This window comes from Arvicola amphibius, chromosome 1 (assembly GCF_903992535.2).
Source record: "Arvicola amphibius chromosome 1, mArvAmp1.2, whole genome shotgun sequence".
Classification (NCBI taxonomy): Eukaryota; Metazoa; Chordata; class Mammalia; order Rodentia; family Cricetidae; genus Arvicola; species Arvicola amphibius.
Window position 1 is genome coordinate 13,017,980 of NC_052047.1, and position 15,752 is coordinate 13,033,731.

The following is a 15,752-nucleotide window of genomic DNA, read 5'->3' on the forward strand; positions in this document are numbered from 1 at the left end:
AGGCTTTAGCGACAGGCGTTAGAAAGCAGGACTTTTACTGTGTTAAGGGAAATCGCCATGTGCTTCGGTCCCTGACATGTCTGAAACCAGAGCTATTCCCGTAACTTCTAACAAATCTCACCGTCTCCCCTTGTTTAAGGGTAGAAATGTAAGCCACTGATAGGTTTACAGGTAGGTTGTCTACATAAATTGTAGGTCATTATCACACTTGTTACCTTTCCACTTGCTGGCATACTGACCACGCACGTGCCATGTGAGTGAGAGTGAGCTGACCATGCGTGTATCACGTAAGAGTGAGCTGACCATGCGTGTATCACGTAAGAGTGAGCTGACCATGCGTGTATCACGTAAGAGTGAGCTGACCATGCGTGTATCACGTAAGAGTGAGCTGACCATGCGTGTATCACGTAAGAGTGAGCTGACCATGCGTGTATCACGTAAGAGTGAGCTGACCATGCGTGTATCACGTAAGAGTGAGCTGACCATGCGTGTATCATGTAAGAGTGAGCTGACCATGCGTGTATCACGTAAGAATGAGCTGACCATGCGTGTATCATGTGAGTAAGAGTGAGCTGACCATACGTGTATCATGTGAGTAAGAGGGAGCTGACCATGCGTGTATCATGTGAGTAAGAGGGAGCTGACCATGCGTGTATCATGTGAGTAAGAGGGAGCTGACTAGCACGTGCCATGTGAGTGAGAGCGAGGATCGTCAGAATGAGAGAAGCTGGTCCTCTCCCGCTATTCTGCCGATTGAGGTATAGCTTTAATGGCTGACTATAAGAATTAGTGTTTACCCAGGCTTGGTGGCCTTTAACCCCAGCACTCGGGAGGCAGAAGCAGGCTCAAAGAGAGTTCCAAGACACCCAGGGACACACAGAGAACCCGTCTCAAAAATTATTTATCAAATTCAAGCCTATCTAGTTTATGTGTTTTTATGTGTTTGCATGTATGCGTGTGTTTAGAGGTCGGGGTTGACATCAGGTGTTAGCTTCCATTACTCTCCACTTTCTATTTTGAGACAGGGTCTTTCTCCATCATTGAACCTGGAGCTCCTGATTTTGTAGATTGCTGGCCCAGAGAGCACAGTGTTTTGCTGAGGGTGCTGGGGTCAAAATTAGGTCCCTGTGCTTCCTCAGCAAGCACCTTGCCAACTATGCTATCTCCAGTCCCCATTACATTATTTAAAATATTTTAAAGATATTTTATACATTTGTGTGTGTGCATGTATGTAAGTGTATATGTGAGAGTCTGTGCATGTGTATATGCATGTGGAGGTCAGAGGACAGCTTTCTGGAGTTGTCTCTCCTTCTACCATGTGGGTCTAGGGATCAAGCTCAGGTTGCCAGCTCAGCACCAAGCACCTTTACTCACTGAGCTATCTTGTTGGCTCCTGAGGGTTTCTTTGTTTTTGTTTTTTTTAATTAGTTAGAAGATTCGTTTATGCTTGGATAACAGCACAGATTCTTCTTTTCTTTTTCTTTTTCTGTTTTTTTTTTGTTTGTTTGTTTTTTCGAGACAGGGTTTCTCTGCAGCTTTAGAGCCTGTCCTGGAACTAGCTCTTGTAGACCAGGCTGGTCTCGAACTCACAGAGATCCGCCTGCCTCTGCCTCCCGAGTGCTGGGATTAAAGGCGTGCGCCACCACCGCCCGGCTCTTTTTCTGTTTTTTAAGGCAGGGTGTCCGGTTGCCCAGATTAGTTTCCACCTTGCTATGTAATTGAAGTGACTTTGAGATCTTGTTCTTCCTGTCTCTACTTCCAAAGTTCTGGGATTACAAATCCATGCCACCCCACGGCTAAACTCCCAAAGTCCAGAAGAGTGGGAGGAGTGAGAATATGAGCAAAGAGGTCAAGACCATGATGGGGACACCCACTGAAACAGTTTACCTGAGCAAATGGGAGCCCATCAATTCCAGCCCGGACAGGGAAGGAACCAGCATAGGACCAAATTAGGCCCTCTGAATGTAGGTGGCAGTTGCATGGCTGGGACAGACTGAGGGCCACTGGCAGTGGCACCAGGATTTGTCGCTGCTGCTTTTACTGACTTTTTGGAACCCATTCTCTTTGGATGGATACCTTGCTCAGCCTGGATATAGTAGGGAGGGCCTAGGTCCTTCCTTGGAGCAATGTGTCTTACCCTCTCTAAGGAGTGGATGAGAGGTGGGGTGGCGATGAAGGTGGAGGAAAGGGGGAGATGTGAACTGGGATTGGTATGTAAAATGAAAAAAGATAGTTTGTTTTCTTTTTAAAAAAATACTTTTAAAAAAATCTGTGCCACCACCCCTGACTCTGGCAGCACATAGCCCCAGATCAGAGTGACCCAGGGACAATACTGTCCTGTACACAGAGGATCCACAATTCTAAAGTATTCTGGTTTTTGGCAGTTTGGCTCTTTGATGATTAATGCTAAGAGAATGACATTTGGAAAGGATGTTGAAGGATGCCTTTAGGGTCTATTCTGTCACCCCAGCCATTCCAGAAGGTTATGATTATTAATTACCTAGGTAATCTTTGTATTTACATTCAAATATTTGTTTTTATTGAGTAAAATTAGCTTAAAATTAAAAATGAGATTACCTTTGAAGTACAACCATAATCTACTTAATAGACCAGAATTTTTCAAAGTGGTGAGCAAATGATGTCAGTCTCTGATATACTAATAAATCAATTAATTAACAGTTGACCTTGGTATATAGCTCATTCGGTACAGTGTTTACCTAGCATGCATGAAGCCCTAGGTTCAAATCCCCAGCACCAAATAAATTGGGCCTGATGGCAGACCCCTAAATTACCAGTACTGAGGAGGTGGAAATAGGGAATTAGAAGTTCAAGGTCATTTTTAGCTAGTCTGGGAGTACACGACCCTGCCTGAGGGTAAAGGGGGGAATGAAGTGGGAGCCTCTCCAGTGAGTTAGAAGGACGAAGATGGGGTAGGAGCCAGGAGGAAGATATGGTGAGAGCCTCTCCAGCAAGTTGAAAGCAATTCTGAATGGATATGAAAAAAAGTCATTATGTAAATGTAAGAAATTTTCAAAAAACTAAAATTATTTTTAAAATCAGTGCATATACCTCTGGATTATAGACCCTGATTTTTTGTTTTTTTTTTTTTTACTGTTTTTATTGAGCTGTATATTTTTCTCCATTCCCCTTCCTTCCTCCCCTTCTCCCTTCTACCCTCTTCCATGGTCCCCATGCTCCCAATTTACTCAGGAGATCATCATAGACCCTGATTTTGGCAGATTATTATGAGAACTTTTTTAAAGACAGGATCTCACTATGTAGCTCTGGCTAGCCTGGAATTTGCTATGTAGATCAGGCTAGCTTCAGATCCATTTGCCTCTAGATTAAAGGAATGCCCAAGCACACCTGGCAAAAACCATCAATATGTTCTTAATGAAAAATCTTTTTGTTTTTCTGATGTTTTGTTTCAGCAAATAGTATGTTTTAATTTTCCTTTTTAACCTCTAATTTATAGCTAGGCCTGACTCAAAGCAGTATTAGTTTGTAACCTATTTTCTCAACTGACTTTTAAATAAAAGATAAGGTCTTCTGACTTTAAAATTCTCTGTAAAGACAGCCTCCCATATCTTTCCAATAGCTTTCCATGTCCTAAGGATTCAGTGGGACATTCTCATGTGGGGCTGGAGAGATGGCTCAGTGGTTTAGAGTATTTGTTGCTCTTGCAGAGGACCAGAGTCTGATTCCAGAACTCACATAGGTGGCTCACAACCCTCTATGACTCTAGTTCCAGGGGATCTGAACCCTCCTCTGGCCTCCACAGGCACTAGGCATACATGGGGCAAACATACATAAATGTGAGCAGAAAAACTCATACATATAAAATTAAAGAAATAATCTTTAAACATTAAAACATTCCCAGCTTTTTTGAAAATAACCATTTCTGTGCTTCTGTGGCATTTTTATCATGAAGACTGCAGTGAGTTAACTCTGAGAATGAAGTGGAATGGACTGTGATATCTCGGGAGTCTGTTAAGAGTTTGTTAATAGTAGATGTCTTCAATGATATTTAAACATGGTTTCTGGTGTGGGAAGTCCTTCTGCATATATGTTGCTTTCATTGGTTAATGAATAAAGCTGTTTCACCCAGCAGCTAGAGCAAGAAGGGAATTCCAAGCAGATAGAGGCGGAAAGAAGGCAGAGTCAGGGGGATGCCATGTAGCCACCACAGGAGACAGACACATCGGAACCTTGCCAGTAAATCACAAGCCTTGTGGTAAAATATAAAATAATAGAAGTGGGTTAATTTAAAACGTAGGAGCTAGCTACAAATATGCTTAAGCTATTAGTCAAACAGTATTTCAAATAATATAGTTTCTGATTGATTATTTTGGGTCTGGGCAGCCGGGAATGAACGAGAAGCCTGACAACAGGCTTCTGAAAAAAATCATCTTGTTCAAACATAATTGACTGTTTTTATGTGTATTTCCTATTTGTATATAAATGTGTTCAGTGTATTACCAATGAAAATGTGTTACTAATAGTAGTCAATGAAATTAACTCCAGTAGCAAAGAAACCACAAGACTTCACTGTATAGATTTCACTAGTTCAGAATCTCCGGGCACTAACTGAAATGACTGTATAACCCTAGAGACTTTGTCCATGACATCTAACTGACCTCAGAGAATCTCACCTGTCGTCTTGCCATAACTTACAGTACCTCTCGAAGTGTACAGCTTGCATCTTTCCCGCAGCTATGAAGGTGGCAATGGGCATGCAGAAGCAAATCACAGCCAAGAGGGGTCAGATAGATGCCCTGCAGAGCAAGGTGCAGTTTTTAGAAGAGGCTGTGACAAGCGCCAACAAGGTGAGTCTTTGTCCTGAGAAGCCCGCACAGCTGTGAGGCAGAAGAGGGCACAGCATAGGACGTACAGTCGGTAGAGATTTCTGATGGTAAGTTTCCAAAAGGAACATTAGAGAAGGAATTTTTAAATTTAAATGTAATTTTTAAAATTTTACCTGCACATGTGTGTGTATGTTCACTACCTGTGTGACATGTGTGTGCAGAAGTTAGAAGAAAGTGTCAGATGCCCTGGGAATGGAGTTATGGATGGTTGTGAGTCACTATGTGGGTTCAGGGAACCAAATTTGGGTCCTCTGCAAAAGCAACAAGTGCTCTAAACTGCTGAGCCACCTCAAGGCCCTGAAGAGGGATCTTAAAGAATAGCTAGTATTAAGTGTAGGAATGGTCAAAGGGACATTCCTGGTAGAGACAGGAAAGAGTCATAAACAGAATATAATCAATACTGTTCTAATGACTTCCTAAAAACCATGTTGTAAAGAATTGTGTAATAAATACCACCAGACTTAGAAGAACAGTGGGGTTTAGAGCACCACACACCAGGGTAACACAGATTTACATATATGAAGTTGTTCAACACTAGGCTAGGGATATAGCTCGGCAATAGAGCACTTGCCTACTTATCTAGCAAGTGCAAGGCCTTGTTTCAGTCCCCAGGTAAGAAAATGAAATATGTATATTATGGCATATGTGGTCTTTTATCTTGAAAAGATAACTGGAATTTACTCATGAAATTGTACATTATTGTGAAAGGTAGAAGACCAAATGTGGTTCATAATCTAGAGTAAACTGAGGTAGCGGATCCATGTGTTTGAAGAACATGTTGGGGGGGCTTTTTGTGTGCTCCTCCACAGCTCTGGCTGGTTAGTCAGATGGAGTTTTCACAGTTACGGAGTAGACAATGTTCAGTTGCAAACATGGCAATCGTGCTGTGTTCGGATGTCCTCGAATGTCAGTTTCACACAGATAACATTTTCATATCTGTAACAGAACTGACCACAGTGAACATGCAAAAGAAATGCACAGGGGCTGGAGAAATGGCTCACTGTAGGAGACTGGCTGCTCTTCCAGAGGACACGGGTTCAATTCCCAGCACCCACATGGCAGCTCACACTGGTCTGTATCTCCAGTTCCAGGAGGTTCAACACCCTCACACAGACACACATGCAGGCAAAGCACCAATATAAATAAAATAAAAATAAACTATTAAAAATTTTAAAATGACATAAGTAAAATTAATTAGTTACTAACTTAATTACTTTATCTGTTATTTATATTTATTATTTGTAGTTTATTAGTTCGTCATCTACATGAGCTGCTGGGATGCTTTGGAAGGCGCATACATTGTACCCCCTTCATTGTATGCACCTGCTTGTTTCCCGTTCCTCTCTTCTTTCCCATATTTCTTCCTCTTCTTCTCTTTTCCTGAATATATTCTTTTCTCTTCTGCCTTATTATTTCCCCTTGGGACTCTAAAGTAGTGCTTTTCTCAATTTATGGTAATTAGGGCTTTGTAAAGTTACTTCCTCCTATTGGCCTGCACCTACCTCCACATAAAGCAAATGTCTTCACAGCCCACAACTGCCTCCACGTATAACAAGTGTCCCCAAAGCTCATGAGAATTCTCTCAGACAGAACAAGAGGAGACTTGTAAAACAAACCCATCCTCTGTTCTACAGATGTTTCTGTCCAAGAAAATCAGGAAAAGGAAAAAAGCAATACAAAGTGTGTTGCCGTGACAATACTTTCTGATGTATTCATAGCCAACATTTTCATTATGAAAAATAATATACAAAGGAGCAGAGTAGAGGACGTGATGCCTGTGTTTCACCTTGACAATTGGCACTCCTGATTGTTGTATTTGTCTCCAGTACTTTCTTGAGGAGAAAACTAATTTGAATGTCATTGTCATTTAATATTAAAGACATTATATTAGCAAGCTTATTGCTACCAATAGCACTGACAGGTGACGTCAGGGCAAGAGCTGTCTGTCTTGTTGGTTTCTGTCACGCAATCTACAGTAGACATTTGTAAAATAAATATTCAACCATGAAGCAAGACTGAAACCCATGAGACTTTCAAATAAGTGCACCTTCTTTAAATATCTTATTATTTGAAGTAAATTTTAGTAAAATTTAGTATGCTGTTATTCAATTCTACTGCACCAAGATACTATTTTTTATGATGTGTGTGTGTGGTTGCTTCATACTTTGTAGATGTCACCAGAGACCTATGGAGCCTAAGCAGTAACACTAGGAGAGATGAAAACATGTCTAACTCAGACTCCTTTGATGGCTGTTTTAGCTTCAGCACTTACCAAACTTTATCAGCAGTTATCCCTGCGACTTTCTCTTCTGTAATTGTAGGAGAAGCATTTTTTGAAAGAAGAGAAGAGTAAGCTCAGCCAGGAGTTGAGCTCCGTGGCAACAGAGAAAAACAAAATGGCGGGGGAGCTAGAAGTGCTTCGGTCTCAAGAGCGCCGCCTGAAGGAGAAGGTTGCTAACATGGAAGCCGCTCTTGACAAGGTAGCTACTGGCTGAGCCGAGGGGGTTAGCACCTGGATAGCCGCTGGATAGGATAGCTCTCAGCAGAAGTTCTGCACCGCCAACTCGCATCATATCCCAACCTTACGGCACAGAGGCAAGCTGTCACTGACAAAGGAGACTGAATTTAAACCTCAGCCATTGCATATGTAGCCGGTACCTCTACACGCTGTCACTAAACTAGCAGAAGCAGTGGGCTTATTTTCTTTCACGGTTTTGTGTTTCTGATCTCCATGGTAGTGGGAAGGATGGTGGCCACACCGTCTATCATAGCAGACCAGGGTGTTGTGTGTGGTGTTTTACTTCAGCTTTTTGAGGGGCCCACCACCCAGCTCCCAAGTAAATCACTCACGGAGGCTTATTCTTAGTTATGAATGCCCGACCTTAGGTTGGCTTGTTTCTTGCCAGCTTTTCTTAAGTTATCCCATCGACTTTTTTTGCCTCTTGGGCTTTTATCTTTCTCTATTTACCTTTCTTTACTTGGTTCTCCTTGGCTTGCTGGGTGGCTGGCCCCTGGTCTCCTCCTCTCCATAGTCTCTCGTTTGCTCCTTGTTCTCCTTCTATTTGTTCTCTCTGCCTGCCAGCCCCGCCTTTCCTGGCTCCTGCCTCGTTATTGGCTGTTCAGCTCTTTATTAGGACCACCATGTGTTTTAGACAGGCAAAGAATCACAGCTTCACAGTTAATCAAATGCAGCATAAAAGTTACATACCTGAAAAGAATATTCCCCAACACCAGGGAGTCAAGTGTGAAGCAAAGTCAAAAAAGGCTGGTCTCCTCTCTAGAGACCCTTCTGTCTGCTAGGCCACCTCCTAAAGCTTCCGTGCCCTGTGAGGAACATTTTAGACTTGAGCCATAATAGTATACTTTTTCCCCCAGAATATAGGCTAACACAAGTCGCAGCAGCAGTAGATAAAATACGTCTTCGCTATCCTTAGTAACCTAAGTAAACATGCCTCCATGAGCACCTAGCCTACCATCAAAATCATCTAGACTTTAACTGGAGTCCAGTCTCTTACACGTTAATAAAGTGATAGTGCTCATATCCGCCACTCTGTTGGGTCTGGAGCGGGTGGGTAGAAAACAGCTGAAAGAAGGCCTGACACTGTTTATCATTTGTTACACAGGGATCAAACTGTCTCCTGTTACTTAGAAACCCTGAAACCTACAACTGCATCATAACCAATCATTAACTTCTAAGAAGCCAGACCTTTGTGTTAGATAAAATAATCTGTGATCTGACTATGCCAGCTTTGCTTCTTAAAGCATGCTATTCTGGGTCTCAGTTGTAGTTTGGGATTTTTGAATATGGCCCCAAATTTAGCCCAGAGTAGCATTGAACTACTGATCTTTCTGGTTTTGCCTCCTGTGTCCTAGGATTACAGGCCTGTGCTTCTGAGCCCAGCATACGAATTTTATGCTTTGATAAAGCTTTTTGCAAATTCCATCCTTTGTTCATTCCCTCCTATTAATGATTGTGTGTTTGCTGAGGATGCACTGGATAAGACAGGCCACATGGCTGCACGCAGCAGATAGATGGATCATTAGAGTGCAATATGCCAGGGGTGGATGGTAGTTTTCCTGACAAGAGAGCTGGAAACTACATTGCAGGTTAATGAAATAAAAGTGCATAAAGAATGGAGGACAAACCACTTATGGTTGCTTGATTGTAGGCATCTTTGCAGTTTGCAGAATGCCAAGATATCATACAGCGCCAGGAGCAAGAGTCTGTGCGTCTGAAACTTCAGCACACTTTGGATGTAAAAGTAAGGGTATTTTTCATCATATTTAAGCAGAAACAATGCCCATGCTTGATATGCTTTGATATTCTCTTTATGTACATGTTTTGTGTGTGCATGTGTATACACATTTGTATGTTTTTTAAGTGAGCACTGAGGAGGCGAGCGGTCAATGGTAGGGTTCTTCCTCAGTCACTTCTCAACAGGGTCTCTCACTGAACCTGGAACTCAGTAGGTTAGGCTGGGGCCAGCAAAGCCCCAGGAGCCACCTCTCTCCACCACCCACCCAGCTCAGGGAGTACAGCCTCACGTCACTGCACCTGACTTATTCCGAGTACTGGGAGTTGAAGTCCTTACGCTTGCACAGTGAGCCATCCGCCATTGGAGCCAGCTTCCCAGGTCTCTACATATTTTACATTTAATATACTGTCCACATCATCTGCTACATTTATAACGTCTGTAGAAGCATTGCTACCCACTATGCCCATACTTTTCATTGAGAACAACATTGAAACATCACGTTTTAGTTTTAGTTGACAATAAGCAAGTGAAACAATGTTCCTGAAGTGACCGCCTTGGGAATCCCCAAGGGAAACCCCCCCATCCCCGCACACAGGTGTCGAGTGACCCAAAGACCAAAGACCCAAAGGATAGATATTTGTGCAATAATTTACATAACAAAACATGTTTTCTTTTAAAAAGTGCTTTTATATTAAAATGTGTATTTTTTAAGTTGCCTCTATTTTAAAGTTTTAGTAATAGATTTTGCCTGTGGAATTAAAAACAATATTGACTTCACACCTCTTTGTAGCTGTGGGTTAACATTGCTTTGCTTACTTCTGCATTGTTTGTAGGAGCTTCAGGGCCCTGGCTATACCTCTAATCCTTCCATGAAACCTCGCCTTCTCCAGCCGGCCTCTGTAACCCGGTCTCATTCCAATGTACCCTCCTCCCAGTCGACAGCCAGCTTCCTGTCTCATGTTAGTAACAAATCATGTAATCCATAAAACGAATGGCATAAGGTGTGAGTAATTTAAGTTGGGAAAAAGTCACTTATGAAAATAATGTTTATAACTAGCAATTTCAACGACTAGATTTTAGATTTATACAGTTTCCTTAAAATCCAATGGAGTTCATATGAAAAAAAATTTTCTTCACTGTTTTCTTGGAAAAGACAAAATAAAATTGTCATTGGGATTAATGATAACAAAACTATTAAAGTAAGTTATTTAATTGCATTATATTCAGTTCTTCAGTTAGCCCCAGCACAAACAGGTTTCATATAACAAAGCAACGCACATGGGAAATACATAGCATAGCACATGCTAAGTGCAGCACAGCAGAGTATTTAATACTTCACCAAGACAAAAACTGTTGGCTTTAGGTCATTTCCTAATAAACTGTTTTTAATATTTTATTAATCCCCAAATACTTTTAGTCCCTCTAGTTAAAATGTTAGTAACTTGGTAAAATTTTTAGTTTAGCTCTTTGAACTTTCAAAACACAAGAAAAACCATGGATAATTTAAATTCAGGCTTTCCCTGAAGATATAAATTCCTTATAATCAGAAACCAGCGCTAACCCTTAACAAAAAAAAGATAAGACAGTAGAAAGACTTATCCCATCTGTCAGTTACAATAATCATGTATTTACTTTGAAAAGTCCTATATTTAGAATGGCAACAGGATCATCAAAACCACTGCCAGTACTATTCAAATAAAAGTTTGGTGCTGTCTAAATGACTAGTAGTTGAAATGGACTTGTGCACTGCAAAATAAACCATCATTTATCCTGCTATTCCATAATTTCTGTGTAGCAGCTGAATTAATTTTATGAGAATATAATTGCAGACATGAAAAGCTAAGTTTTTGTGTGTGCATTGTTTTGATCAGCACTCTCTGAAAACCAACACACTGAAGGAAGACCCGACCAGGGACCTGAAGCAGCTGCTCCAAGAGCTGAGAAGTGTGATCAACGAGGAGCCAGCCATGCCACTGAGCAAGACGGAAGAGGATGGACGGACACCGTCCCTTGGAGCATTGTAGGTGGCTGTGTGAGACTGCGTGCTTGTAATGGCAAGCTCCTCTCAGGAGCCTCAGGAGCATGACAATCTGTAGTAGGAGGATGTGGGGGCCTTTTTGTTCCATCTAGCCCTGCTAACTCAGCTGGTAGAGCGTGAGACTCTTAATCTCAGGGTTGCGGGTTCAAGCCCCACGTTGGGTGCCAGATAAAGCACAAAACAATCCCACACCAGTTTGGATTCAAAGGGTTATTTATTTGAGGGGGAAAAACTTACAGAACACTGTCCTACACGACAGCCAGGAAAGGAGTCTAGTGGCTGGAGCAAGAGAGAGAGCAGAGGGCTGATGCTGCTTTTTAAAGAGAAAGATACCATGCCCCAGTGGGCTGGTATCGCAACGGCTATTGGCTGAAGGAGCGGAAGGAGCTCCCACAGCACCAGCCTCCTGCCCCTGTCTACAGAGGTCTATGAAACTCCCCTGTGCTTCTCAAGTGCTCTTGTATTGTCATTTAGATGAACTTATAGTAAAGCATTTAATGTGCTATCTATGTTGGTACTAATCTTATTTTTGTAATATTAATGTGTTTATATGGCAAATATCTGAAAGTAAAATTTTCTGAAGAAATATCTCTATATAATTCATCTCTAGTTCCTTAAGATATTCTGAGAATGTATATTTAACCCAAGTGCCAACATTAGCTGGATTTATCTAAATGTTAATAATAACAGTAAAACATTAGTAATATATTGATTACCCATCATGACGCTGCATTACCTCAGCCACAAAGTGCTGAGAAATGTTCTTTCTGTTGGCTATTCCAGCAAAGAATCCTCTGACTTGCAGAGCACTTTCTTCTCTGTGTGTGTGCTGGGGGAGAGGGCGGTGCAGAAGGGGTGAGACAGGGTCACTGTGTAGCCCTGGCCGTCCTGGAACTCCCTGTGCAAACCAGACCTGCCTCACATTCACAGTTATCTGTCTGCCCCTGCTTCCTGAGTGCTGAGATTAAAGGCATGTACCACCACACCCAGATTTTTTTTAATGAGTCTTACTGTGTATCCCAGGCTGACTTTGAATTCTTGATCCTCCTGCCTCAGCATCCAGAGTGTGGATTACAAGAATGCATGTGCTGCTATGCCAGGCTGAGCACTTCTGTATTTCATGGCCATCTATGCCAGGTCAGTAGAGTCAGGTCATTTGACACAGGAATAAATTCAGTATAGGTTTCTACCTCTTCTGAAACTAAGAGACAAAGCCAGGAGAAGTAGGAGCTCAGCCCTGAGCACCAGTGACTCTGCACTGTGGAGTCTCCTGGGTTACCGTGGCTCCCCAGTCGATTCCCATCACTGCAGGCCCAATGGACTGGAACTCTACCAGGACTGTATCAAACAAGTGTATTTGGTAAGAATTTGGGTTAGTTTTCTGTAGTCCTACAAATGTCTAACTTCTGCCCGATGCTGAAGAATGCAAAGAAGAAAGCCCTTGTTGTGGTGCATGCCTGAAACCCCAGCGCTTGTGACAGAGGTGGTGAATTCCAGGCCAGCCAGGGCTACACAGCTCCAACCCGCTAAACAAAACAAAACAAAACAAAACAAATCCCTGGAAGATAACATTGTCTGAGCTGAATCTAGAACTAGCTGGCTCTTGTTAAATTTGCTTGGTTGCCTAAAATACAGTTGTAACTTGAAGAAAAGTTAAGCATAAGTGACTGCAGAAATGCATGTGTCTGCAGTTAACGGAGTTTATCTGTCCACAGAGATGACAGGGTGAGAGACCGCATCACGGACTCGAGCCTGCGATCAGAGCTCTGCCACAGGTGAGTGCATCCGACTTAGTTGGATTCAGGGTCCAGGAATGTTTTCTATGGCCTGGTAATCTAGGAGTCAGTTGCATGATTTCTTGGAACTTGATGTGCATATTGGCTTCACATAAGGAAAGCTGTTGCTGGGATTAAAGCTTAACTCTCTCAAAAGGGCTTCAAGGGTCTAGAGACCAACTCAAAACCTTCTTTTCTTTCCTCTTTTGCTTATTTTAAACCTTGCTGACAGTGGTCCTCAGCTTTCTGTCACTGTAGCCAAGTGCCTGAGATCACTACAAGAGCAGAAGTTGATGTCCACCACATCCCGAAGGTTCTAGCCCACAGTCAGGCACATCCATAGGTGTGGGATGCTGTTGAGGGTATCAGATGGCAAATGGCAAGGCAATTGAGGCAGACGGCTCACCTCACTGCTGAGAAACAAAAGAGAAAAGGGCCAGAGATCACAGTTCCCTTGGATGTCCCACCAACAGTGACCTAAGAGCTGCCCACAAGGCACCATCGCCTTTTAGTAGTTCCATGCTGAGGACAAAGCCTTTAACTCACGGGACTTAGGAGGACATTCAGCATCCAGACGGAAGCTCTGATGTTTAGCCATGTGAACTATTTGTGTGGTATGCCGTGCCAAAGGACTTTGTCTACATTTACACGTATTTACAGTGGTTTTTCTAACTTTGAAGAGTAGTCCAGAAGGAAGTTACAACAGCATCAATGTATGATTCTAAGACTCCTACTAAAGATAACCCTATACTCATCAATAATTGAATAGCTGAATTCTAAATGAAATCATAAAAACATAGCATGAGGAAAACATCCTATAAAACCCTAAAAAGGGAAATTACTGAGAAGAATATTAACAAAAAAGAAAAAAGTCTAATATTAATCCATTATTAGAGAGGACACAGAACCTGTTGTTTCCCTCCTCTCTGCCTGCTACAATAAACAGTGGCTCATAGACTGAGATTTCACTTTTGTTTCCCAGCTACCCAGACCCAAATAATCACACAAAAAACTGTATTAATTACAACACTGTTTGGCCAACAGCACAGGTGTGTTCCTAGGTAACTTACATCTTAAATTAACCAATTTCTATTACCTCTGTATCACCAAAAGGCTGTAGTTTACTGGCAATGTTCTGACATCTTTCTCCTTCGGCAGCAACATGGCATTTGCCTGACTCCGCCTTCTTTTTCTCTGAATTCAGTTTACTTTTCCTGCCTACATATATTCTGCCCTGCCATGGTCCAAAGCAGCTTCTTTATTAACCAATGGTAATAAAACATATTCATAGCACACAGAGGAGAATCCTACATCACTGGACCCTCAGCCTGGCATTGAAAACTCTCTGGCTTCTACCACTAGCCTGCGCTGGCTAGTTTTAAGTCAACCTGATACAAGCTGGAGTTGTTTGAGAAAAGGAAACCACAACTGAGAAAATGCCACCATAAAACTGGCCTGTGGGCAAGCCTGTCTTGACAAAGGATTGATGTGGGAGGGCTCAGCCCGCAGGGAGTAGCACCATCGCTAGCCCAGTGGTCCTGAAAGCAGGCTGAGCACACCATGAGGAGCAAGTCAGTAAGCAGGACTCCTCCATGTCCTCTGCTTCAGTTTCTGCCTCCAGGTTTCTTTCTCGATTTCCTGCCCTGACTTTCTTCAGTGATGAACTGTGATGTGAAATCAAAGCAAAGGCTTCCTTCAAGTTGTTTCTGGTCGTGGTGGTTCATCACAGCCTGTGCTACTGTACTGCTAGTACAGCCTGGGCTACCAACCAGGTTATTGTTAGTATAACCTGGACTAACCAGCTTATTCATCTTCCTCCTTTTTAATCTTGAGGCAGAACCTCGTGTACAGCCGGGAATGGGTGACCTTGACGTCCTGGTTCTCCTGCCTCCACTGCTTGATTGCTAGGATTACAGGCAGGGGCCATGTTCCCAGTTTACGTGGTGCTGGGATTCAAACCCAAAGCTTTGTACCTGACAGGCAAGCAGTAAACTGTCTTTAGTCCCTAACTTATTACTCTCAATTCCCAATGGTTCACTTCCCCTTTTAAAATATTTTCCCTACACATATTTATTTGTGGGTTGTATGTGTGTGTGCGCGCATGCACATGCATATGCGTGCGTGCCACAGGACAGTTTGCAGGAGTCCGTTCTCTCCTCACCATATGGGCTCCAGGGATCTAACTCAGGTATCGGGCTTGGCCTTTCTTGCTGATCATCTCGCAGCTCTCTTCCTTCTGACTTTACATTTTTCCACCCAGAAAAGCCAAAGTTTCAACATTAAACTTTTGAGTCTGTAACTGCCCCAAAATAGTGCTCAAATGAAAATGTGTTTCATAAAGCCAGCTACCAGTTTAAGAATAAATTGAACTTAGGGTATAGCGTGTTCTTGCGCACAGCCCTGAGTTCAATTTCCTCCACTAAAGAATAGGCAATTTCCCTCACAGATTTTTATTATATAAATAAGAAAATAACATATCTTTGTTTTGTTTTTCTAAGATGGAGTCTCTCTATGTATCCCTGACTGTTCTCCATACACCAGGCTGGCCTAGAATTCATAGAGAACTGTCTGCCTCTGTCTTCTGAGTTCTGGGGTTAGAAGCCTGAACCACTATGCTCAGCTTGATCATACTGTGTTTTTTATTTTTCCTGTTCTTCTACCAACAGAAGTAACAACTCCTTGAGGGAATCCACTGAAGGGAGCAAGTCTAGTGAAACCCTTAGCAGGTGAGAAAGGATTTCCCTGCCGCTAAGATACAAAATGTCCTTTTTGGCTGAGAAGACCATGAGCTCTGTAATGTACCATGGGCGTCTGTCCT

General features: G+C 42.5%; 1 protein-coding gene across 7 annotated transcripts in view; it reads left to right on the forward strand.

Annotated features, from left to right (window-relative positions):
• Ccdc158 (coiled-coil domain containing 158) overlaps positions 1-15,752 on the forward strand; it is a 68,965-nt gene that overhangs the window by 38,000 nt on the left and 15,213 nt on the right. For 6 of the 7 annotated variants that reach the window (XM_038317253.1, XM_038317261.1, XM_038317236.1 and 3 more), the window contains 7 exons: positions 4,714-4,826; positions 7,187-7,345; positions 9,035-9,127; positions 9,955-10,080; positions 10,993-11,141; positions 12,875-12,934; positions 15,601-15,660. In XM_038317253.1, the coding sequence (XP_038173181.1) occupies positions 4,714-4,826; positions 7,187-7,345; positions 9,035-9,127; positions 9,955-10,080; positions 10,993-11,141; positions 12,875-12,934; positions 15,601-15,660 (760 nt within the window). The remainder of the gene's footprint in view (positions 1-4,713; positions 4,827-7,186; positions 7,346-9,034; positions 9,128-9,954; positions 10,081-10,992; positions 11,142-12,874; positions 12,935-15,600; positions 15,661-15,752) is intronic. The other variant, XM_038317244.1, reaches the window with a different exon arrangement.